The following is a 27561-nucleotide window of genomic DNA, read 5'->3' as shown; positions in this document are numbered from 1 at the left end:
TTAGGAGGTCTGAAGTCCATTTTGAAAGGAATGTTCTACCAAGTAAAAACTAAATAGCTTCTTTCATCATCATTCAACTGTCAGAACATGCTCTGGCTCAGCATGTCAAATTCTACTTAGCAGACACTGACCAATGGAATTCATACATTTATTTCAAAACTTCCAAAATTCCTTCCTTCCACCAATGAAGATAGTAATTGCACCATGTCTTAGAACATCCCTTCTCAAAGACCTCAAAGAACCTTCTCAAAAGATGGTCACTGAGCTATGGGCAGAATACAAAGCTAAATAAGAAGGTCCCTGACCTCCAGGAGATATGATCTAGTAAGTAAGATAAAATAAGCACAAAACAGCTACAATAAAAGGTTATGTAAGATAAGTGAGGAGCAACTTTGCAAGTAGTAGACAGAGAGCCAGAGTTAGAAACAGGAAGTTCAGAATTCAAGTTCTGCCTCTGACAGGAACTGATTGTGTAGCTCAGGACAAAGCCACTTAAGAGCTCAATGCCCCAGAGACAACTCCCTCAGACTATTATGTATTATAGCAAAAGTAACCATTTGCGTTAGTAAAGGAAGTTTCTTTTTTGGAAGGTCCACATACCAGTGGAATTACAGATCCTGTCCGAAACATGGTAATTACCAGTTTCTTCATCTGTCAAACAAAAGGGCTAGACTAGGCAACCTTTAAAAATCTCCTCCTTAGGGTAGAGGATTGCATGGTTTCAAACCTTGGTGGTGCTATTCATAGAAACAAAGAAGAATTAGTTCATGTTTAGAAGAAGTGCTTATAAGTTTGTTTTAAGACATGTTGGGTCTAAGGTGCAAGCAGTGGAAATGTCCTATAGGCAAATGAAAGTATCTGGAGTTCAGGACTAAAGAAAAGTCAGAGCTGAAAATAGAGATTCCATAGAGTCTCAAATAACAGGGAAAAAGTGATAACTGACATCCCTGGAGTGATCATCAAAACCATAGATACTTTTAAAACAAATGGATAATTTACTCTTCACTCACATCAAGTGTCTATGGTATTACTGGTTATATCTATATAATAAAGAAGGCATTAGATCATTACAAATTTTCCAATATTTTATGGGTATCAGATCATTGAAGGGTTAAGATGAATTTTGCATAAATGAGTAGTTAAATGATGAAATTATAAATTTCATATTCATTATTCATATTCAATTTCATATTAAATTATGAAAATGCAACCAGGTGGGTGTCATGGTATAATAAGTATATATGGTCTGGTCATTTATAGTACTCTTCTAAATTCTGTCTTTGATAAAATTTTCATCAATAAAAATAGGAAATTCAAGTCCTAAGGAAATCGAAATTCCTAAATAGTCACCTACCTTCAAACTCCCTCATATGAAATTGACATTCTTTTCTTTTTTTCTTTTAGACTGACCAGATTAGTTATGATTAAAACCAATATAGCTCATGACTAGTAAACTCACCCTCTGTAATGTCAGGACAAGAATTATGGATAATTTTGGAATCAAGTTGTGGGTTAATTTTTTAAAGGGCAATGGAAAGATTTCTAGTAGGTATAAGTAGGCTGCAATGTTTCTAATGATCTATTTTCTTTTTCTTTTTTTTTAAATCCTTACCTTCTTTCTTAGTGTCAATACTGTTTATTGGTTCCAAACTAGAAGAATGATAAAGGATAGGCAAAAGGGGTTAAATGACTTGTCCAGGGTCACAAGGAAGACTTGTGTTTGAGGCCAGTTTTGAGGACCTCCCATCTTTAGGTCTGGTTCTCAATCCACTGAGTCACCTAGTTGCCACCATGATGACCTATTTTCAATAAATACAATAAAGACTATCATTGGGGGCAGCTAGGTGGCTCAGTGGATTGTGAGAAGATGGGATTAATCCTACCCTGCCCATTTCTATATTTAATCACCAAAAGTGTAAACAACACCAATTAATCTTCAAGTGGGGGAGGTATGTGACCCATGTGTGTAAGAGTGGGTGACGAATCAGAATTGACTGACTGCCCCCGGGCAGTCCTAAGCAAAGCCTTTGTTGTAATTGGTACATGTGAAATGGAAGGAAGGCATAGGAAGGTGATGAAAGAATTGGTCTTGATAAATTGCAAGAACTTCTGGGGAGCTCTCTCTTTTCGACCTTGAACTAGACCAGAAGGAGCTCTGGCTGAGACCTTGGACTTGGTGAGACTGTTCTTAAATCATTCCCTTAGAACTACTATGTCGTGAGTGAAAAAAAGCCTGACTCCCTTCCTTAGCTTCCCTGGAGGTACTAGCCTCCAGAGGGGCCTCTTGATTGGGAGGAGGCCTCGTGGCTAAAACCCTTGTTAATTGACTTTCAGGCTCTTCGGCTGGGGTCTCTGGAGTCCTGCTGGAGTAAAGCCAAGACTTGAACACATAATCTAGTTCGGTAAGCTAGATCGCTTAGTCTGCCCTCTTCTCATTTTTCTACTTTCACTCTCTTCTATATTTTATAAATAAATTGCTAAAAAATCATTTGGAATTGATATTTATTCAATTCCTGTATCTACCCTTTTTTAAATATTCAATCCAACAATATAATTTTTTACCCTTTACAATTGAGAGCCAGGTCTAGAGACAGGAGGTCCTGGATTCAAATCTGGCCTCAGACACTTCGTAGCTATGTGATCCTGGACAAGTCACTTAACCCCCATTGTCTAGCCCTTACTGCCCTTCTGCCTTGGAACCAATACACAGTATTGATTCTAAGATGGAAGGTAAGGGTTTGAAAAGAAAAAAGACTATCATTGAGGAACTATATTGTTGTATGGATGAACCTTGTATCTGTTTTCCCTCTTTATAAGATGTAAATTCCTTGAAGACAAGGATGACTTTTGCTTTTGTCTTTGTATCATCATCCCCTGGCAGACAACAGAAGTATAATAAAAGTTTGATCATTAACTAATCAGTTAAATGTTTTACTAGAAAAGAAGGTAAGCTGGTTATGTCTAACAAGAGCTCATCTTCTCTAGAACTCACCAGTCCCAGGCAGACTTTCAGTGGAACAATCAATCAACTTCAGACATTCATCTTCACGTGATGGGCCACTGTCCACACTAATACAGTATAAAGGATCATCCAGGAAAGAAGGCCTCTTCAGCCTGCCGACGCCAAGGGCTTTTGACATAAAGTAACCTTCTCCATCACTAGTGATTATATCCCCTGAAGGCCTAGGGCTCTCATCTTCCTCTGTCTCAATGATCCAAAATTCCGGTATGTGCTCTCGACCATCCAATGCTTTGGTAAGATAATAGCCAGGGGACTCACATTCTCTGATTTCAAGGACATCTTCATTCTCACCCTCAGTTCTGCTGACAGCTGGTGACTCACTTCGCAAGCGAAGGAAAAAGGAACTTGAAGGCTGGATGGATTCAGGTCGTATTTCATTACCATCTCTGCTATCTTTGTCTGAACTTTGTTCCAAAATGCATTTCTCTAGAAGAGTCTTCAGATGTTCTTCGGAAAGAACTCTTGTTTTCATCTGAGGGGGAAAAAGAACATAACCAGTCACTTAACCAGAAAGTATTTGTTGAGTACCTTTGAAGAGTTGGTATCGTGCTAAGTGCAAAGAAAGATATGAGAGTAATGGAAGACAATTCCCACCTTTCGGGAGTCCAGATCTATGATTTTTATTGGCACTAGAAACTCTTGGTATGGAAACTCCCTTTACCATGAAGATCAGTAACTTCTCTGTAACTTAGAGCATTGCTTAGAAAATTGTTTGGAATACTGAAAGGTTAATTGGCTTGTCCATGGTCACATAGTATGTGTCAGAGGCAAGACTAGAACCCATGTCTTCCTTACCTCAAGGCCAGTCCTTGATAGGAGAATAACATAATCTTAGATTTAGGAAAAGATAACTCAACAAACAGATTAGACATGTATCTAGCTGTACCCCAATCCTATCAAATCCTATCAAATGGTGAATTGGAGGTTATCTTTTCAGTGCTATCATCAAGTCTATCCCTCTGAAGCAGCTCAGGAAAACCTGAGTCCAAATCCAGATTTAGGTAGTAGTTATGTGACCCTGGTCAAGCTACTAACTAAACTACTGTCTACCTTAGTTTCCTTGACTGTAAAAATGGGAATAATTATAGGATCTACCTCAAAAAATTTGTTGTGAGGATCAAATGAAATGTATGTAAAGTACTTAGCACAGTGCCTGGCATATGGAAGGAATGATTCTTTCTTTCCTTCCTTCCTTCCTTCCTTCTTTCCTTCCTTCCTTCCTTCTTTCCTTTCTTCCTTCCTTCTTTCCTTTCTTCCTTCCTTCCTTCCTTCCTTCCTTCCTTCCTTCCTTCCTTCCCTTCTTCCTTCCTTCCTTCCTTCCTTCCTTCCTTCCTTCCTTCCTTCCTTCCTTCCTTCCTTCCCTTCCATCTTTCCTCCTTCCCTTTCTAGCTTCCTCTCTCCTTCCTTCCTTCTTCTCAGTCTGGGCTTTGACACTTAGTTACCTTCTCTAACAATAGATACCCCATTCCCAAGTTTTGGCCATTGCATTCTAACACAATCAATTCAAATGTGCAATAAAACTTGCATTCAGTGTGAGGAAAACTACAGGATGGAAACAACAGAGTAGAGGTAAATCACTGCCGGTTTCACATTATTCAGTGAGCTTGATTGGATTTTAAAAACGAAACAGCCTGTTTAAGGCAATCTCCATTCTTACTTTGCTGCTTAGATCACAGGCCCTTACACTGGAGTCATGATTCTTTATACATATACCATTCCACCATTCTAACAAGGCCAAGTTATTGCTTTTGGTTTGCTTTAAGTCTCAGGGGCTGCTTTCTGTGCCTCAAATCAACCCTTTTTGTCTTCCTGTCAAAACACCTATCAATGCAGTCATTTCCCTTACAGCTTCGCAAGGGTTACCCCTCTCATGTTCACCTAAAATGTAGGTGGAGCCACTCAGCAGAGAGAGGGCATCATGGAGGGACCCAGGCTACTATTAAGAGGACAAACTTTTCATGGAAGGAAGACATTTCAAGGTAATTCACTCTCCTTAAAAGTTTACTCTTGTTGCTTCTAACCTCATCAACCCCTTTATTTTTCCCAACTAAGAAAGTCTCTGCTTGTTCTCTTATACCATATGACCACTTCAGCAAGGGACTTCGTTCCACCTCCCTCTGTTTGGTTTGACTCTGATTAATTGCCTTTTCTACTGATTCAATACCTAACTTTGACCTTGACTTCTGAATTACTTGACCAAGCATCCACCCAAATGTTCCAATTACCAGCTGTTATTTCACCTGTTTTCAAATTCCTTCAACCTCAGTCACACTCCTGAAAAAGAATCACCAGTGTCTGCTGGCCTGGCTCCACCCACACCACCTTATTAGGAAAACCCTACAGACTTTGACTTACTGAACCCAGATAAACTCCGCTCATTCTAAGATACTTATTATGGTTTGTAGGTAAGACTATGGTGGGCCTTGAATATCAAAGGGTTGAAGGATTAGCTAGCAATCAGTGACCAGTAACCATTCTTAAACAGGGTAGAGACAATGCTCTGCACATAGTAGGTGCTCAAATGTTTGCTTAAAGAATGGATGAAATATAATGGGAGGGATAATAGTGAAGCAGCATTGAGGCTTAATTCAGAGCTTAGTGTCTAATTCATCAAGTCATTGCCCAGGTGTCTGGTCCCCAATGGCCAGAGGTACCTTTTATACAGTCCTAGATCTGTTTTAGAAGAGTTTCATATCATAGGGTTTATGCTGACCTATTTCTCTTCCCTTGGTATTCTAGGAGGACAACGAGAGAGTCTACCCTCCACCCATGTCAATCTTGAGAAATAGCATGACATAGAGAAAAGATCACTGGCTGTAAATCAGGAGACTTCAAAGCTCCATTAATTTTCTAAGTGACCTTGCACAAGTCATTTAACTTTTCTGAAACTCTTCATTTATAAACGCTGAATCATTTTTAGGAATTCTTTCAACTCTAAAATTCTGATGTTACTAATGGTAAACTTGGATCCTTTACCCTTGCCTGCCTAGAGGCAGGGGTCTATGCTACAAGAACTCCTTGAAGGCAGGGCTTGTGTCATTTTTATATTTGCACCCTAAGTGCCCCTCCTATTACACAGTAATAAATACTTGTTAAATAGCTAGAGGTTTTGTGAATAGGTGAAATCTGAAGCTGTCAGAGCATCCTGAAGGAGAAAAATATATTGTCATTACCTTACTGCTCTGCAAGCAAGGGGACTTATTTGGCTCTCACTGTAGTTTTAAGGAAAAACAGAACTTGGACACCCCCAAAACCCCTCCCATGTCATAAAACTAGTTTCCCCAGCACTTAGTGGTCCAAATCATTTAACTTATGACTTGCTGACAAGGCAATCGGGCCTATATCATTGACTAATGTAATTGGAAGTCCCTATCATAAAACAGAAAATGTAATCTTTCTGCTTGATATATTATATCATTTTTTTGGCTAGCACTTGAATCTCTGAAAAGACCCACCCTGACAAAGAGGCACTATCACCAAGTGGTTAGTAATGAGAAATCAAGCCAATAGGCAATAAAGGGTGGAAAGTCAGAGCCTTGAATGATCAAGGCACAAAGAGAGCATTGTGTAAATAGTCTTAAATAACATCAAATTCAGATTCAAATCAAACAACTCAGGTGCACTTTCAACTCTGCTTAATTAGCAGGAGTGGACTTTCAATTGCTTGTTGTGACAACAGATGATGTCACTAACACCTAAGTTTTAGTGATGCTATAATAATCATAAAGTCATCATTCCCAGGCATCAAAGCATGAAGCTGTCCAAAGGAAATGTCAGGACTTTATATTCAATGGCTGTCAGTCAAAACTTTTTTGGAGTAAACCAAAAGACGGTGTACTGGAAAAGATCACCAAAATCCATCACCCCTTTTAAATGTGTGGAATTCTGGCATCCATCCATTACTAAAAATAGATAGAGAGATAGGGAAACAGATTAAAAATGAACATACACCAATTATATTGATTTATTAAGTTACTGGTATTATCTTATTACTATTTATCATATATATTTAATATTAATTATGTTGATATTAATTTAAACTGAATTACAAGATTCTGGAAATTCACTTAATATAAAGCCATTCTGATTTGCTTGTGGATCAGCAAGGTCAAGAACATATTTTCTCCTTCAAAAGAGGCTAGTGATGTACAAATGATGGCCTATAATTGTCATTAGCCCAGTAAATCATGATCCTCAACGTGGAAATCCCCAGAGGCTGGTGGGCACAAAATGAATTGCTTCCACTTTAATAGAGACATTTATTTGTGTTAAAGATTCAAGGAAAGGTGTTCCTGAGGTCTATTTCCAGTATTTTGCTTTTCTTCCCTGTCCACCTCAATCCCAAATCTATGCTATTTTCCCATTTCTCAAGCTCATGCTGAGATGAAAGAAGTACCATAAGTCAAAGGCAGCAGTCACTAGCACATAGGCACCCAAAATGGCAGTATTCACTGTGAGTCTGAAGTGAGCATTCCATCAAATTGTGTTCTGCTATTTTAAGTCATGCATATTTGACATCTGGAGCAGCACTTCTACATGTTGTCCCTTGGAGTCCATTTGTATAAACTAAACTGAAGAAACCGTTCATTATGCTTCCATCAATCTGACTACATAGTAACTCAAATACTGTGGGGAAAGAAGAAAGGAAAACCTTCATTTAACATTAAATTCTAATTTAGGGTCCTGAAACAGAAGTGGTAAATCAGTTATGACTAATAGTGGTTTCAGAGTTTGAGAGGCCATCTCTAAGTTAATCTGAAACTGCATAAGAATTCTTGGGTGAAATCAACAACCTGAATTGTGCTTAGACTTGAGAAAATGGAACATTATTATACAGTATAGGACAAGTGATTCAGACATGAAACCAATTATGCTTGGGTAATGTATTGATTGGTTTTATAGAAATTTTTTTCTTTTCCTTTTTTGTTTGTTTTGAGGGGAGAGGGAAGAGGTGTATCAGCAAAAGTGAAACAAAAATGAAAGATACCAAAAATATTCATTTTTTAAAAGAGGAAATTAAGTTTACTGGAGCTAGTATCCAATTTTCTAACAAAGCTATAATGAGCATACTTTGTTAGTATACTATTAACACAAGCAATTGATAAAATAAGTAATGAGCAGCACAAACAACACTGAAACCAGTTATAATGGTTTTATGCAGAAGGTTAACTAATATAGTTATTATGAAGAGAATGAGTGTTCATTAAGAACCTTAATCAGTAAACCTTTAACTCACTTGCCAAAGAGAGATGGCAGACAACAAGATAGAATGTCAATTTCTTTGTAAAATCCTACAACAGATTATGGATGAGTATGAGAAGTATCTTTGTATAAAGTAGAGAAAGCCAGTGGAGGGTCAAATTAGTTTAAAGAAAGTTTGGTAAGGTCTAATTAAGCAAAGTTATTTCAAGGATTTTTTAATGATAAAAAAAGAAGAGCAACAAGTAGAAGAAAAAAGCAAAAGATCAGCAAAGATATTTATAACAAATTATTCTCATCACAAAGACCACCAGGATCCACCAGATCCACTTCTATTCTAATACCACAGTCTCAGTACTTAAATAGAAATGTACTAAAGAGAACAAAGATGGAGAAAAGTAGCTAGGATAAACCTAATGCATGTAGAACAGATTCATGCTGAAACTGATATAGTTGTAAAGGGACTGAAGGATTAATATATAAAGTATTTGAAGAGAAGAAGATAACATACACTTGGGGGAAATTTTCGGAATTTATTACTATTTTAAAAAGGTGATGAAGGGGGCAGGTAGGTGACTCAGTGGATTGAGAGCCAGGCCCAGAGATAGAAGGTCCTGGGTTCAAATCTGACTTCAGACACTCCCTGGCTATGTGGCTTTGGGCAAGTCACTTAATCTCTATTGTCTAGCCCTTACTACTCTTCTGCCTTGGAACTTAGAATTGATTCTAAGACAGAAGGTAAGGAGTTTTTTTATGATAAAAAAAATCATCAGTGATCAATAACTTATGTATTAACTACTTTCTAATCTAACAAAATCACCTATACATCAAAGGTATATGAGATGAAGATATTAAGAGGGAAAAGGTAAGCTTTCATATGCAGTATTCTACAAAGAGCTATATCATTATCATCTACACCAAACGACAAAGACAGAGACTACAAGATGCCATTGTATTTATTATTTGTTGATTTTTTAAAAAAAGCATTTTATTTGATAAGTGTTTCCTTAAAGGATGTTTTTCAACAAGATGGCCTTTATAAGCACTTGCATTGGCAAATCAGGTACTCCAGAAGACTGGCTACATGTTCCCCATAGTCTCTTAGGAGTACCTCTGAGGAATTAAGGGTAAACTTTCTAATGTCATCTGCTTGAGTCTCCATCCTGGTGTGTTTTCCCTAATATGAATTGCCAATTAAAGTTATATCAGTGATTATATTATTTTATCAGAAAGAATCTTAATCAGTAAAGCTTTAACTCATTTGCTAAAAAGAGATGACAGCCAATGCCAAGATAAAATGTAAACTGGATTACTGCCCCCAGTAACATGTAACCAATTAACATCAATTACATTTACAATAGGGATACATTTACTGACAAGACATAGCAAAAACAGAAGTTCAAACACACATATAAGGAAAGGGGAAAGGGGCATTCTTCTACCCTCTACCACCTTGGTTATTGGAAAGATCTGGGTCAGACTTAAAGTGGTTGCTAGAAAGAACTCATCTCTCTGAGCTTACTTCCAAATGTAGCAAATTCAGTGGTGAAAATGTATCTTGCTTGATCTACTGTTGGCTAAATCAAACAGGCTTCACTCCTCCCTACACTCAGCTGCCCACAACCTTTGGCATGGACTCCAGTTCTTTGACCCCCAGGACTCTCCCAACCTTTCAAAGCTCATAAATTTGTAGCCTGATCTGTTCCATCTCAAAAATTCCTTCTGCTACATCTGAGAAAAATAGACAACAGAGAAGGAAGTTTGTGTGCTTGTGGCTTCATGTCAATCTAAGTGGAGAGAGTAGGCCAACTCTCTTTCCATCTGGAAGCCTACAGAAGTCCTTGCCTTCTCATTTGAACATGGCCAGGAATAAATAGAATAAGGCCAAATGATTAGAGCCTTTTATATGCAAGCTCAGTTCTAGCTCAGATGCCAGTCAAAACATCTTTCCTCATCATGTGGCAAGCCAACTGGAAAGTCACAGAATATCTACACATGCTCCAAAGATCCCATGGCTGAATATTTTCCACATGTCTATTAGAGGTAGGCTCTCATTCATCAATTTCTTGTTATATATTCATTCAAATTATTTAAGCCTTCAAAGATAAAAACAAATAACCTTTTTTCAAAGACCTTTTGATCACAAAAACAGGAAGATATATGTTTGCCAAAGATGTTTGCCATTGTGATGAAGGAGTTACAATGAAGAGTCCGAAAAGAGGGAATCCTTGTGAATAGTGAGGTCCTCCAGGTGCTCCTTTTTGTAGATGACATTATGCTAATTGTATCAAGCCTCAAAAACCTTCAAAGTCTGGGGCAGCTAGGTGGTGTGTAAAAAATTTATCCACCCCCTCTGGGGTCACAAATGTGACACCATCCCCTGGCAACTGCTTGCATGTCTGGTATCCCCCTCCACCATCAGCCTGAATTGTCAGCATGGAACACCAGTAAGGAGGGCAGAGTGAGGAGAATATATGAATGGTGAATGAGGAAGCCAGCTGCCTGTGCAAAATGAGGGATTTAGATTAGAGTAATACTTTTCTAAAATCTCTCTCTCTCTCTCTCTCTCTCTCTCTCTCTCTCTCTCTCTCTCTCTCTCTCCCTCTCCTTTCTTTCTATTGTCTATCAATAAATCATAATAAATTCATTAAGTCGGTAGCCAGACTCATTTTTTAATATAAACAGTGGTTCAGTGGATTGAAAGCCAGGACTAGAGATGCGAGGTCTTATCCAAGTCACTTAACCACCACTACACTACCTAGCCCTTACTGTTCTGTCTTGGAACCAATATATAGTATTGATTCTAAGATGGAAGGTAAAGGTTTCAATAAAAGTTTTTTAAAGAATTTGACCTCATTATCTATACAAGAAAGATGAAATATTTCTATTGCCCACATGATGACAAAGAGTTGGAAAGACAAGCTATGGAAATTGTCCATCAGTATGGGTATTTAAATCAGACACTACAAATGAATAATGAATTGGACCCAGCATTAAATATGAATTGGGGAGCAACCTGGATTGCCTTCAGGAACTAGAAAAACTCCTTTAATTATCTGTGATCTTAAGACCAATTTTCAATCAGTCTGGTTCCTACCTTCCACTTCCCTTAAGTATCTAAGATAAAAGTAGAAATGCCAAGATGATCAGTTGGTCTCATGATGGCCAACTTAAGTAAGCGGTAAGAGCAGAATCCTCTCAGGTTAGTCTATGTTTCAGTCAATACTCTTTCTCATGTGAGTTTCTCTCTCTTTATCATACCAGTAATTACAGTACTGACTGGTTGCTTAGGTGTTAACAGTAGCTATTAGAATTTGAGACCAAGTCAATACAAGTAAATATAAAATTAGATATAAATCTTAATATAGACTTTTAAAAAGAGAAAACCATCCAAAAGTCACTTTATGCTACCAACTGAATTTAAACATTAAACTATTCAGTACTCAGAGTCAGTTTTTATCTTTGCTCAGAGTAATCAATCCCAGTGCCTAAGACCAACTTTCAGAAAACCTACCAGGCTGTTGGTGATACTTGTATCATTCTCTAGATAGAGCATCTCTACCTCTTCCTTCAGGATTCTTTTCCCCTTCCAACCCAACCACTCTCATCATTATACTTCTAAGGTATCCTATATCTTCATACTACCTACTAGCCACTTTTCACTCTCCTTCAGGGTCTATCTTCCTCAAGTATCACTGCTGGGGAGCTGGGACTGCTGACGAAGAATGGAAGATAATTGAAATGTTTGAGTATACAAACTGCCCAGCACCATCAACTATAAGTCACTGCTGATTCCTTGAATATGCTCTATATGCCCTGGATATCTGCCCTTGCTCAGAAAATCTAAACTAGACCCATGATTTCCACTGAGATTGCCTATGGGCCATTTGGGTTTTTAATCCATTTTGGGTTCAAACTCTGGATCTCCCTTGCTCTCTCCATCTACTCCACCTCCCCGCCAACACACACACACAGAGTCTTTAATTTCCACTCAAAATAAAATTCCTGGTGTTAATGTGACTTTTTGAAAGTCTTATCAGTCAAGATCCTTTCACCAGGCAACTACAGCAACCTAAACTCCAAGACTATCTGCAGTCTTACTGACCTTCTATCAAAATAAATCTATTCTAAGTCCTTTTTCCTCTGGTCCAATTCTCTAAAGCTAGCTAATCTGAAAAACAGGGCCCCATTAAATATATACATATACACATATGCATACATATGTATGTATAGGTATGTATTTTTCTATTACATGTGTGTATGTATATGCTGCATGTAGCATGCCTGCATTTCAGCAAAATCCTTCTTGATAAAGGATGACAATCCAAAGAAAAGCAAGACACTCAAGTACTATAACATATTCATATAGAGATATTAGGGACCATTGGCCTTGGGGAGTACCACCTCTGAACATGGCCCATAGGTCACCATTGACTACTTAAGCACAGCACGGACCAAATATCATACTAACAGGTCATGCTTTCTCTTGGGAATAAATTTAAAGCTATTAGTTTTAAGGCTACAACACACAGAATCAATACTGTGTGTTGGTTCCAAGGCAGAAGAGCAGTAAGGGATAGGCAGTGGGAGTTTAGTGACTTGTCCAGGGTCACATAGCTGGGAAGTGTCTGAGGCCACATTTGAACCCAAGACCTCCCATCTCTAGGCTTGGCTCTCAATCAACTGAGCAACCCAGCTGCGCCCACAATATTCTTTTGATATGAGGTTTAATTCTCTTCTTCACATGCAGAAAGATCCTCTGGGAGAGTAGTAAAGGAATAAACTTTTATGTAGGTTTATTATGTAGGTTCCATATGCTTATGGAACAGGCATTGTACTAAATGCTAAATTAATATTATGTCATGTGATCTGCACAACAAGCCTGAGATGCAGCTGCTATTATTCTCTACATTTTTACAGTGGAAGAAACTGAGACAGAAATAGGTTAAATGACTTGCCCCGAGACACACAGCCAGCCAGTGGCTGAGGCCAGATTTAAACTCAAGTCTTCCCGAATTCAGGGTCAACTCTCTATCCAATGTATCACCTCTACCACTATGGGGCATGGGAAATCTCTTATCTTTTTCCCTTATTCTAAAAACAATAGGATCAATTTCAAGTTAAGATAGGCCAAATCTTTCCCAAGCTCTGTTTCCAGATGACAGTATTAATGCAAATTCCAGAATCCCTGCAGTTATAGTATTGGCATGTCCTAAACATATCCCCTGGCAGTATATGAGCAAAGAAAGCTCATGCCATATACAGGACCTTCATCTGGGGAAGAGAGCCATTCTCTTCTCCAAATGAACAATCTCCATTGACGGACATGCAACCCAGGATCCACTGTTGAGAAAATTGTGAAGCTAGTAAGAATCCTTGTCAACCCATCCTTACTTTCTGTTAAAGGCTTCTCTGCCTTTCTTACAATGAACTTGTTAAAATATTCAATAACCTCATGTCTCCTGGGCTCCCCAGCATAGGGTCACATCTAAGCCTAGACTTATACTCCAAGAAAAGGAACCTCTCTTGTTCCTCAGGGCCCTATCCCTGATAACATGAATCTTTGAAAAAGGTTTAGGAATAAATCTACATCTAATATTTACGGGGGCCTGCAAAGTACAAGTGGAGGAGATAGCAATTAATAAGGCAAGGCCTCTTCTTTCAAGGATAATAAATAAAATTGAAGCTGGAGATATCTTCAAAGACTGTCTAGTCCAGTTTTTTTTCATTTTGCAAATGAGAAACTAAAGACCACAGAGGTCACACAGGGAATAAGTGGCAGATCCAGCCCTTGAATCCAGGTCCTCTAACTCCAAATTCAGCAACTTTTCCAACAGAATGTTGCTGCAATCCAATAAGCAGGCAGAGGAGATAAGACAACTCTACACATAACTAAAATCCAAGATAAAATATCACATACATTCCCTCTTCACCTACACCTCTTATAATTCCTAACTTGTGTCAAGATTCAGGCCCAAATGCCAACAAAAAAGAGGTCTATCCTGATCCTCCCCATTGCTGATGATCTCTCCACTCCATGGGTTTAGGTTGTATCCATGTTGTTCTTCTCCCCCGACTTCCTCATCCCCCAACAGAATGCAAGAACTTTGAAGGTAGGGACCGGTATACCCCAGTATCTCAATAAATTCTGTTGAATGATTGAAAAAATATGTGTGTGTGTGTGTGTGTATATATACATATATATATATATATAAAAAGATATGTAAAAAAGCATAGATATGATATAAAGATACATCAAAGGTATATCTACATGTATACATATATGTAGTCTATGTGTATCTATGTGTGTATATGTGAAATATTTTTATATATACACACACATATATTTCACAAAGAAAATACTATGAGAATTCAGAGAAAGTAGAGATCAACTTCTAACTGGGGAAAGATCAGGGAGGAAGTAGCATGAGGTACTTAACCAAGTAAATTCATCCTGGCTAATATGAGGCTGGACAATACATTAATAATTCTTTAATTTGAAAGGAATTATTATTTAGCTTTTTAAAGGTCAAACCCAAGGCTAGGTTAAATATATTAATATGAAATCAATGTTGATACCACAAGATTATGGGTAGGCCAGTAGGGGGAAAAAAACAGTTAGAAGGGAAAGGATATACTTACGGTGTTTCTCAAATCATGTTGTTCAAATGACCTAATCCATGCATATTTAAGGCCATCACTGTCCAAAAGTATCCTCCAGGAGTCAACCCACTCCCTTTACCCAAAGACACTGGAAGGACAACTTTAAAGTTCCGTTTGGAAGTCTGGTTCTAAGTCAACCACCTCCCTTTACTCTTAGCTACAATCTTCACACAGAAATAAAATTTGCTCTTCCATGATAACTGAGTTGAATAAAGCTCAGAGTCCTTAATATATTTTATATTTTAATTATAAAAATCTGCTTATGCTCTAAAAAAATTCCTAAAACCACGGCAGAGAAAAGTCCTCCCTTAATAAGAAGCAAAGACTCACAAATAAAGCACCCCCCCAAAAAAACCCCTAACCTTTTTAGGGGAATATTTTCTGGCTTTTAGGGAATGTTAATATTGGCAATTTTGAGGCTTTTGTAACTTTCAATTGCTCAAAAAAATTCCAGCATCTGCACTAGATGGTGGTGCTGAGTCATTTATTTAGAATGGGATATGGATTGTATTAAGTCTGACAAGATAAGTGTCTTTTTTTTTTTAAGTCAACACCATAGGATAAAAGTAGATGAATGAAGAAAGATGGTAGTGAGAGTTTCAAATTTTTTCACCTCCTGATTGTTTAATATAGGAAACATTCCTTCAGGAAGTCAGTCAGATCTAATAAACATGCTTGGGTTTCTTCTAATCTTAGTTATCACTTTTAGTTTTCAATCTACTGTATGAAAATGTAAAATCTCCCTAAATCAACTGCTGATTTAACTAAATTGAGGTCAAAGGGATGAAAGGTATTTTGATTTTTAAATGTATACATACTAAAAAGTAAACAAAAACAAAGTGGAAAAGAATCGGAAGCATGCAAAATAAACCAAGATGTATGCTTCAATCAGTTGGACATACAATTTCATTTATTATGGGCATTAAATTATAAACATTATAATTAGTCACTGTATAGACTGTATTTATTTTTTAAAAATTTAAACCCTTACCTTCTAATTAAAATTGATACTAAGTATTGGTTCCAAGGCAGAAGAATGGTAAGGATTAGGCAATTGGGATTAAGTGACTGTCCAGGGTCATACAGCTCAGCTAGGAAGTGTCTGAGGCTAGATTTGAACCCATTATCTTCCATCACCAGGCCTGGCTCTCTATCCACTGAGCCACCTACCTGCCCCTATATGCCGTATTTATGCAACTAATCATTCATGAAATTTTATAAAAAATAAAATCCAGAAAGGAGGAAAAAAATAGTGTACAGGATTATTTACCTAAATTGATTTGATAGTTTGATAAAATTGACTGACTTTTTTTTTATAATGACCAATTGGACTGGATACTCTTATTCTGAGTCTACCAATATAAACTATAATTATCATATTATAACTAACAAGCTATAATTGAACCCAACAAATGCAAATGTTTCAAAATACTTAATTACTCAGTCTTCTGATTTGTAAAATAATTAGACATGTAAGTAAGAATCTGACCCAAAGCAAGCTAGGATGTTTTAAGTCCACGAGTGCAGGTCAAGATATCTTTGTTTCTCCTCCAAGACTTGTGATAGGAGTTTAATAACTGGTTACAGAATGAATAAATGAGTGTATTACAATTTATTTAAATGTTAAGGAAGCAAGTTTCCTTTTTATAAACCAGAAGGTCTATGTCATGTGTTAGTTTCATCATATTCTATAGGTTTTAAATCCCAGATTAGTTGCTCCTTTTTTTTTAACTTATGATTTCAATTGGTAATGAGAATTCCTTCTCTCAAGGTATACCTATAACTAATTTGTAATTTATGGACTCAGTTGCCTGGGGCACTGAAAGGTTAAAGTGACTGGTCACCCAGGCAATACGTGTATTAGAAGCAGGACTTGAATCCAGTTCTTAGCTTAAGGCCAGCTCTCTATCCTTCACCAATCTAGTTACTCTATATGAGGTGCCCTACTCTTACTTATCATAGCCCTTACCTTCTGTCTTAGTATGAATTCTAAGAAAGAAAAGCAGCAAGGGATAGGCAGTTTGGGTTAAGTGACTTGCCCAGGGTCACACAATTATGACATGTCCGAGGTCAGATTCCTTGGACTCAGGTTCTCTCAACTTGAGGGCTGGCCTTCTATCCATTCTGCTACCTAGCTGCCCCCTCTCGATTTTGTAATTTAAAAATATTTGTTGCGTGTAGCCTTTTAACTTCTTGATGTTATCTAGCAATGTTATCTGTAGGATCTTATTGACACATTCCTAAATAATATGAAATCATTGTATAAGTGCACATTTCTATGACTTAAGTTAAGAGCCACTTGGGGAAAATGCAAGATTTGATGGTTATTGTCCTTCATTTGATAGTCATTTGTCCTTCATTTTTGAAGGGGACCAATAACATCACCATAGTGACATCCTAACATTCAATTTAGTTGAATTTAAGCAAGAAAGAGTTGCACAAAACAATCATCCTCACACTTTCTCCAAAAGTCATCCAAGTCCAGGGGCAACACAAAACTCAGGGCAACTGGCAATGGCCTGGGATACAGTAGATGACCTTGGTGTCTTCTGTATCTCAGCAAGATCTAAGCTCTCCACCAGTACCTGCTTCAGCTGCCTTTGGGACCACTGAAATGAACTGTTCACATCTGCCCATTCCACTGTGGGAAGTCTTCACATAATTGGGGTAGACATCACCTCAAATTCACCAATGGTTTTGAGGCCTGCCAGTTGAATTCAAACCTGCTTTAGCCAATCTGTCAAGACAGTTTTATCTACAAGTGACCACCATACACATTACAGCTTCTTAGAGGCACAGGTGAAAGTTGGGGGAGAGGTAGACACTTAAGGTAGATGAGCAACCCTGAAAAGGGTCACCAGACCCTTACACCAGAGGTCCTAGTATTCCCTGGATACTTCATCAAACCTTTTTTAACACACTACATAAGCACCAGTGACCAGGAGATTTAAAATATATATTGCCATTGACTCTCTCAGTAAAAGACTCTGAAAGAAAGCATCCTTTTACAAACAGAAGAGTGTCTGTGAAAATATCAGAAAAATATCATACTTAGGTCTAAAAATGTGGGGAACCTTGCCTAAAGAGGGCAAAACAGAAAGAATCTTGTAAAAGTCTCTTTTGCACTGGGTGGTAAGAGAGAGCAAGCTGAGAAGCATTTTTTGGACTTAATTGAAAGAAAAAGCAAAGTGTTGCTTCAGGTGTGAAGGCTCCTATGGCGCTGGGGAATCTGGAAACAATCTTAAAACCTCATCTTTTTTTCACTTCTCAAAAGGCTAATTCAGAAAAGAGTATCTAAAATATTTGGTTGCTGCTGTCCCCTGAATGTTTTCAAATTCCACCTCAGCTGACTGACAGGAATATTTACTACCTATTCCTACTCATATGTGCATTAAAGAAAAAGAAGCAGATTCTTAGGGTAACTGGATACCCTACTTCGCTTGAAAACATGTTTGCTACTTGAATTCATCTTCTATCTAAGGGACACTAATAAGAACAGCAGTGGGTAATTCAGAATTTCATGAAAAACCAGAATTTTTAGTCAGAACCAAAGTGAAAAACAGCCAGGACAGTTTCTAAGGGAGGAAGGGTAGCAAAAGGTTTGACTTGGGCCTGGCAGCTTTTCTGACTGGACCTTCCTGAATCTTCTTTCTAGCTTTGCCAGGGAGCTGCCACATTCTTGAGTAAGAAAAGCAAGTACATTTGACAGAGGACTATTAGACTGGAATTTCCTTATACTTATAAATAGCTCTCACTACGGTAGCATTTTTGGAGATAAATAAGGTCAGAGTGGACAAAATGGTCCCTCTTCTTCCTCCTTCAAGAGAAGGTTTCAACAATGGCTCTTCCTTTACCTCTAACTTCTCTAATCTGGCAACATGACCTGATTTAATCTGACAGATTGACAGCTGCCAAATGCCACCTTCCCAACCACCACCACCATTCGCAACATAAAATGACACAGAATTACAAATTTTTCTGGGCAGAAATGGCATATGCTAGAAAACATTATTTTTATAATACATTTATTGAAAGTGTATTATTAATGTGCTTTGATCCCATTTCATTTCACCAAATAAACTAGATCACAAATTATAAACCTCCCTACTAGGAATACTCTGTCTATGCTCATTAGTGAGTATTAGGGAGCATTTAGTGATTCTAGCTGTGTTGTCTATAGTAACTAGAATGGGCATTTCTCTCCCCGTTTTGTTTTTTAAAAGGACATAGCATCCTGAAGAAATAATGAGGGATTGATATCTTCTTCTCCTCTCCCCATATCATTTACCATATATCAGTTATACCCATAATCCATTATCAATTTGGTCCTGGTCTCTAACACAGGCATTGGGTTTATTTTCAATTCAACTGAATTCCAAAAACTTTTAATACATACTTAATATGTGCACAGCATTATATCCTTTAGGGCTTTTCTCAATAATTATCTCAATAATTTTCTCAATAATTATAACCCTTCCAAAATGCAGAATAGACTAATAGCAGAACTTCTCAACAGTCAAGAAAACTGCTTCCTATTCTGGGGGACATCAAGCAACTCTTCCATCTGGGGAGTCCCACCTTCCCTATTGACTTGATAGTATCAACCGACAGATAGGTCTGAGATATTCTGCAGTACACATGGTTTCCTACTATAATAGGAAATTAATGGCATATGGCAAGATCTGGACTATGTGTGTGCTTGTGTGGGTACATGTATATGTACACAAACTTACTTGCATATATGTATATATATATATATGTTTATATATATATATTTATATATAAACCTATGGGGAACTTAGTTGCAGTGGATAGAGTGCAGGGCCTGGAATCAGAAAAACCTAAATCCAAATCTGGCCTCACAAAATGATTAGTTTTGACACCCTGAGCAAGTCACTACCCTATTTGCCTCAGTTTCCTCATCTGTAAAATGAGCTATAGAAGAAAATGGCAATTCCTTTGTATCATTTCCAAGAAAACCTCAAATTGGGTCATGAAGTTGGATACAATTGAAATGACTGAACGATAATAATAAATAGCTTACAAATGTGGTATCATCTCTCCAAATGCACATGAGGCCATCCTTCTTCACTTCCTCCCTAACCTTCTATTAAGACATTGATCCTTTTCCCCGTTCTCTTTCTAATCAAGATTCTAGCTCTCCTTCTGCATCTATATCTGATACTAGTCCTTAGTTGCACATGTTGCCTGCAGAGGGTCAATGGAGTTCTAGGCCTCTCTTCAGATACAATTGCAGCATCCTTCCAATTGAGCCATCATCTTCTTTTAAATGTCAAACCCAAAAGCCAGGTTAAATAGATGAATTCTATCATTAATGGGAAAGCAATTCACTGATCCCACTGATCTATTGCTTTCCAAAGAAAGGTTAGTAGGAAAATTAAGAATCTAAAATGTGGGAAAGGCATACCTTGCCTAGAGAACTCATCCATTTCTCAGGAGATACAAAAGGGGGCTTGTCTAGCTTTCTTGGCCTGTGCAGCTGTATAGTCTAAATATAACAAATATTTTCATGGGACTTATTAATTTAATGGCATTTAAATCTGTTGTCCATACCACTGTTTTGGACTATAGCCTCCTAGAAAGCAAGGGGCCAAAGTTAAAACTTGATTTGAATTGGATCTTTTTTTTTTAAATAGAGAAGAAGGGAGAGGGAGAAAGTAAGAAAGAAAGGACAAGGGTAAAACTGCATTAATGTTCTTTACTAATTGATTTTTATTCCACAAAATTCTACCTCTTCCTATAGATATTGTTCATGAACTTCAAAATCCTTCCCAAGAACACTCCTTTTTATCTATGAATAAATGTAGAATGCCCAATTATGGAAGTGTTGATGTTTCATGTCAAGCAAACCACACTGGTAAACATACATCTTAAATGGATTCAATTTGGTCGAAAGAAAGGTAATTAGAACCAAAAATAATCACAAATCAAGGGGACATTATTTCATTAAAATAAGCCTCTTCCTGGCTCTTTTTAAGGAAGTGATGGATGGGGGTAAGGGAAAAAGAGAGGGCTTCAAAATGCAAGATTAATAATTCACTAAACCCCTTTGGTTTCATTTTCATCAAGACCAAAGTTCAGCCCTTTTTCCCTGTAGCTGAAGATTCCTGAAGGCAGTGGGGGGTCCAGAGGAATGTACGAGAGAATGTCTGTGTGATGGAGGCGATGAGGCAGAGAAGGCATTTTCCTTTTTGCTCTGACCCTATGCAAGAGTTAGCATCTCTTAGGCCTATCAGCTCAAAGTTCTCTCCTTGCAAACACCAGTTGCTTGCCAGGGCAGTGGAAAGAAAGTAGGAAACCACAAGCTCTGCCTATAATTAAAAAGATAATTTCAGTTAAGGAAGAAAAAACACAACAGAAAGATCAGGGATTCAGGTAAGAGCTCTACAATTATCTTAAAAATAAAGCTGAAGTCAGGAAATGAATATGCAGAGATACTACTCCAGGGATACTTTAGGCTGTATGTCACACCACACTTGACTTAATTGAATATGCTGGGATTTGCCATGACTCTTTATTTTCAGAAGTCTTTTACTACATTCAGTCCCTTCAATTATACCCACAAATAGCTTGTAATATATATATATGTATATATATACATATATATACATACATACACACATATACATGTACATGAATAAATATAGCATCTTCCCTGTAGGAAACTATAGTTGAAAACAAAATCATGAAATCAAGTTAACAGAGAAAAGGCCTTGATTTATACCTCCCTTATCTGAGAGTATAGACATTTGGTAGCCTTGAATGTTTTTTTCCTATCAAGTTCCATCATCTCCTAAATTAATATTTTTAAGCATCTTATATTTCTTTAATAAATTTTTATATTTAAATTATTTAGTTTTAAAAGCAGGTTGAATATATACAGGTTGATTATATGTATATATACATATATACACATAAATATAAAATCATCCTACTTTTAAAATTTAGAACTATTAATATAAAATTTTATGCAATAAATAAATGTTTTAAAAAGTAGCATGTTCAATTAAAAGAAAATTCAAGGGAAGGGGAGGAAAATAAAAGGAAAGGGGAGAAAAGAGAAACAATGTGGAAACAGTAAAAATACCAAGAGAAAGAAAAGAATGTGAGTTTTGAAGTATGAAGAATTTAATTCAAGTTCTGTCTCTGATACTTATCAGTTAGGGGTCTCTGGGAAAATAATTTAACCTCTTTATACCTCAGTTTCCACATATGCAAAATGGGGATAATAATAATACCTACATCCTAGGATTGTTGTAAGGTTCAAATGAGCTAATAATTGTATGTACATGGTAAGCAATATATTAATATTAGCTATTATTATTACTCCCTGCAAAATAGGAATACAAATGCATTTGCTCTGAAAGACAACTGTGGCATAATAATTAAAGAGCTGATTCTTGAATTAGGAAGGCATAGGTTCAAGTCTTGCCCAACACATAGTGGCTATGTGAGTGACCCTATGCAAGGCTGAACTTTTCAGGACCACCAGGAACTCTTTTAGATTATTAACTGCAGAGCAGTTGCTAACTTCAATTTCAAAAAGAAGTTTCCTTACTGGGATCTCTCTACGATAATTAAATAACAGCCTGACCCCTAACCCCCAATTAAACCTATATGTTCTATCTACCTTAAATTTCATCTGGTTGCTGTGAGGACATCATTTTGCTAAACCTAAAAGCCATGTCTGAAGGTGAGCTATTATCAACAGAAAAAATAGAGGAAGAGAAGGGAAGTATAAACTACTCTTTGAAAAATACTGATTATTTGCTACAGCAATTTTAATCATTCTTTTTGTAATCTTTCAGTGGCTTGCTAAATGGGGTAGTTATAGCAGCCTATGGGGAAGGAGATGGGCAAAGAGAGAAGAAAGTGTTCTCTGGGGCACAGGCAAGCCCAAAGAAATAAAGGTAGTGCTTGAGTCAAGAGCACGTTTATAAGAGATGCCTTTTGAAGCCTTTCTCGGACATGGGGTTTATTAGAATTATCTTTTTTTCCCCCTGTATCATGAAATCCTGAGGATGCCAAGAAATTGGAATCACTTCCTGGTTTGAAGATATTGTTACATTATAATGTTTCACAGTCGACAGATCATGATGATACTTTTTAGATATTTGGAAGCAACCTTAAAGACCTTCTATTTCAACACTTTTCATTTCATAGATGAAGAGAACATGAAAAAAAAGTTAAGGGACTTGCCCACTGTCACACATTTCATAAATGGAAGAGCCAGAATTTGAATTCAGGTCTTTTGAATTCATTCTTTTTGAAATTCATTGTACTTTCCAGTTACATAGCATAGGAGGCTCGAGAAAGTCTTCTTCAGTTGACATGTCCCACCATTCTATCACAAATATTGTATATACTACTAATGGTTCTCATAAGCAAATGTTTAGATTTCCTTATTTCACAGGTTAGTTGCTAGCTATTATGTTTTTTTCCTTTAATGTCCTATTTTTCCCAGGGTTAAGTCAATTTGAATGGGAAAATTTATTAAATTCTCTGGATGACTGTACCAGCCCATATAAATCAGGCTCCTAGTGACTGGAACCAAAAGCTTGGAAGGAGGGCAGCTTCTCAGAGTTGGTCAATTCCCATAATTAATTCTCAGGGAAGGCCTCGTAACAGAAAAACCAAGGTAACAAAGTTTATGTGAGCACCATCATCTTTCAATATCTCAGTCATTAGATTCTGAAATTCCTACCTTCACTTGGTGTGATAAAGACCTGGTTGGAAAAGTCACTTTATAGTAAGATGCAATAATTCCTTGCATTGTTATATTTACTTTGATATTTTAGTATGTAAAGTGCCTATTATTTTACTGATAAGAATACACTCTCTACCAATGCAAGTAGCAATTCCTCCATGCCTTAGACTTCCTAAGTTGCTGAGACCTCAAGAGTTTGTATAATAACCAGGTCTAAAAGTATTTGGAATACAAAGAAAGGCAACTGCATATTTCCTGACCTCAGGGAATCCATGTTCTAATGGGGGAGAAAATATACAAACAATTATGCATGTAAAAGATACGTACAGTGTAAAATAAACCAACAGTAATTTTGAAGCCACTTGAGGAATAGGAAGAGAAAAAGGAGATTAGAACAGGTTTCCTGCACAAGGTGGGATTTGAACTAAGTCTTAAAGGAAGCCAAAGAAGCCAGGGGATAAAAGTGTGAAGGAAGAGCGTTCCAAGTATGAGGGGCAGTCAATGGAAAGGCAAGCCAGTAAAGGAGATAGTGTTTCAAGTACAAAGAACAATAAGAGGGCCAGTTGTTGCTTGATTTAAAGAACTCAGAAGGTAGTAAAGTATAAAATGATTTTAAAAAGTAGGATGAACACAGGTGGTGAAGAGCTTTAAATGTTAAATGTGACATTTCATATTTGATCTTGGAGGTAACAGGGAACCACTGAAGATTACTGAGTTCAGGTTGGGAGCTTGGGGAGGTGACATTATCATACATGCTTTAGAAAATTTACTTTAGCAGCTCAGGTGAGGATGAATTGGAATGAAGGGAGACTTGAAGTAAGGATATCAACAATAGGCTACTGAATAAAGTATTACATGGATAAAGTATTAAGGGCTCACATAATGGTGGCAGCAGTAAGGGTGGAGAGGAAGGGAAAGATTTCTGACTCTGCATGTAGATATAACAAAGAAGATAAAGAGGATTCAGAGAGGAAAACTAGAAGAGAATAATATGTCACAAAAATTAGAGAAGAAAGAGTGTCTAGGAGAAGAGGGTAATCACCAGGATCAAAGACTATAAGAAGATAAAGAAAGATCAGGATGGGAAAAAGGCCATTACACTAGATTCTTCAATTTGGAGATCATTGATAGCTTTGGAGAGAGGAGCTTTGGTTGAACTGTATTATGATGATAATAACAGATAGTTTGGAGAAGCAGATAAATATGTCAGGGCCAAATAGAGCTTTAAGTCAAGAGCCAGAGATTGACAGGCTACAGTGAGGAAAGGAGGGGGTAAAACACTTCTGATTCTCAAACCCCTCCCCCTCTAACTGCTTCTGCTTCAGTTGGTAATGAAGACAGGAATAAGATTCTTCTGGTAAGTTTCTGTTATGGCTGAAATCCCAATAATGTTCCTTTTCTTTAATTTATATTCCTCTCAGGTCAGTTAGAGGAGATATAACAGCTAGCTATCTAACTGTTGAGGACAGAGGAGATCTTCTTTAAACTGGCAGCCAACAGGATTCAAACTAAATATACAGACTGAATTGTAAGTATCTTCCCAAATAATTATCAGGCACAGATTTGAAGGTAAAAAGTTATATTAGGAATTAATAAGGAAAATTAGAGTAGTTAATGAAGGTTTTAGGATAAAGGAAAGGTGACCCTGAACCGTTAAATTGATGCCCCCTTCCCCCTCCTCACTGGAGGGGATGAAGCATTAAACTAAAACTGGCTCTCTTGCTATTGATAACTATCTTACTCTCTAATCACCAAGTAATTATATAATTATATTAATGAAGCATAGTAATAACAAATAGGCTAACCCTATGAGTAGAAATCACTAGCTTATGGAGGTTCTGGGTTAAGATGGCGGCAGAGTAAGAAGCAGCTCTTAACCTCTCCTGACCAAAACACACAAAACTCCTCAAGGGACATAAAAACAAGTCCAGACGAACGGAAGAACCCCACAACAGGGCACAGCGTGGAAGGTACGTGGAATCGAGACATTTCCAGGCTATAAAGGGCTCTCACTAAATCGCGGGCTGAGCAACCGCCCCACCCCCACCCCCTCCACACACAACATCTATAGCTCTGAAGCCAGCTAAAAAGAAATAGAGCAAGTTTGGGGCACCCATCGAGTCATTGGCAGCTCTGGGGCCTGTTCCTGAGAGCAGCAAGATTTAGGACCCCAATAAGCCAAAGAACGCAAGCGAAATCTGAGCGCGGGAGCAGAGAGTGGACGCCCAGCGCAGAGCGCACAGGCACGGGCGGAGGCGTGGGTGGAGGTAGACACAGCCAGGAACTAAAGCTCTGAAAACCTGAGTGAGGAACCAGTACAGACGGGTATACGACTGTGGAAGCAGCTCCCTGAGACTTGTAAAGGAACCTCCTGCAGAGGATCAAGCAAGGGGGTCCACCAAGGGGCTTGACCTTGGAAAAAAGCAGAACTCAGACCTCAGGAGCCAATAGACCGCGGACAGACACTGAGCGCGAGGATAAACCTGAGAAGCGGCTGGGCTAATGATGGCTACCCAGTCTCAGGAAACTCAGAAGAGAAAGAATAACAACAAGAAAAAGAAGCCTTTAACACTCAACAACTTTTACACAGAGAAAATCCAGACAACCGAGCAAACAGAGGAGGAGAACAAAAAAGCATCCGGACCCTCCTCAAATAAGGAAAACTCCTCACAAGCTATGGAAGAGTTCAAAACTGAGATTTTGAGGAAAATGGAAGAGATCTGGCAAGAAAATAACTGTTTAAAAGGTAAAATCTTGCAATTGAACACCAGAAATGACCAGATTGAAAAGGAATACCAGAAGATTATGGCCGAAAACCGAAAGATTATAGCCAAAAATCAATCCTTAAAGGCTAGAATTGAGCAATTGGAAGCTAATGATCTCTCAAGACAACAAGAACAAATAAAACAAAGTCAAAAGACTGAAAAAATAGAAGGAAACATGAAATATCTCAATGAGAGAGTGACAGACCAAGAAAACCGGTCTAGAAGAGACAATTTGAGAATAATTGGTCTTCCAGAAAAAACAGAAATTAATAGAAACCTGGATTCCGTACTAAAAGAAATTATTCAGCAAAATTGCCCTGAAGTCCTACAACAAGAGGGCAATATAGACATCGAAAGGATTCATAGAACACCCACTACATTCGACCCAGAGAAGAAATCGGTTAGAAATATTATTGCCAAATACAAAAGCTTTCAAGCAAAAGAAAAAATCTTATAAGAAGCCAGAAAGAGACAATTCAATTATCAAGGAGCACCAATCAGGATCACACAGGATCTGGCAGCCTCCACGCTAAAAGACCGTAAGGCTTGGAATACGATATTCAGAAAGGCAAGAGAGCTGGGCCTGCAACCACGGATCAACTACCCATCAAAATTGACTATATATTTCCAGGGGAAAGTATGGGCATTCAACAAAATTGAAGAATTCCAGGTATTTGCACAGAAAAGACCAGGGCTGAATGGAAAGTTTGATATCGAACCACAAAAATCGAGAGAAACCTGAAAAGGTAAATAAGATACAGAGGGAAAAGAAAGAAAACTTATAATTCTTAAATTTGCCTTTTTAAGGGCCTCAGTGAGATCTAATTATCTGTATTCCTATGTAGATAAATGTTATGTATAATTCTCTGTAGTGAACTCTATTCACTATTATAATATTCACTATTATAGTAATCAGAAGAATAATTCACAGGGTGAGGGTGGAACACTAAATAATCTAAGATGGCGTGGGGGATGGGAAAGAGGTGGTAAATAGCAGGGGACACCAAGAAAAACTTGAGTGAATAAGAAAATAGAATATTCTATTACACACAAAGAGGGCATGGGAGGGTGAGGGGACAAATACTATTATAAGAAGGAGAGGAAGAGAGCATTAAGAGGTAATAATCAAACCTTACTCTTAGTGTAATCAACCCGGAGAGGGAAGAGTAGCTTTATTATCCATT

At 37.6% G+C, this 27561-nt stretch overlaps 1 protein-coding gene across 1 annotated transcript in view; it reads right to left on the bottom strand.

Moving 5' to 3' along the window:
• Window positions 1–2319: 2319 nt before the first annotated feature.
• FSIP1 (fibrous sheath interacting protein 1) overlaps window positions 2320–27561 on the bottom strand; it is a 291934-nt gene continuing 266692 nt past the window's right edge. Inside the window, exons 12-14 of the mRNA XM_044660033.1 lie at window positions 2993–3494; window positions 2791–2874; window positions 2320–2360 (exon numbers count right to left, since the gene is read on the bottom strand). Coding sequence (XP_044515968.1) covers window positions 2320–2360; window positions 2791–2874; window positions 2993–3494 — 627 coding nt within the window. The remainder of the gene's footprint in view (window positions 2361–2790; window positions 2875–2992; window positions 3495–27561) is intronic.

This window comes from Gracilinanus agilis, chromosome 2, assembly GCF_016433145.1.
Source record: "Gracilinanus agilis isolate LMUSP501 chromosome 2, AgileGrace, whole genome shotgun sequence".
Lineage (NCBI taxonomy): Eukaryota > Metazoa > Chordata > Mammalia > Didelphimorphia > Didelphidae > Gracilinanus > Gracilinanus agilis.
The sequence above is the reverse complement of the archived record's forward strand: the minus strand, read 5'-3'. Positions and strand labels throughout refer to the sequence as shown.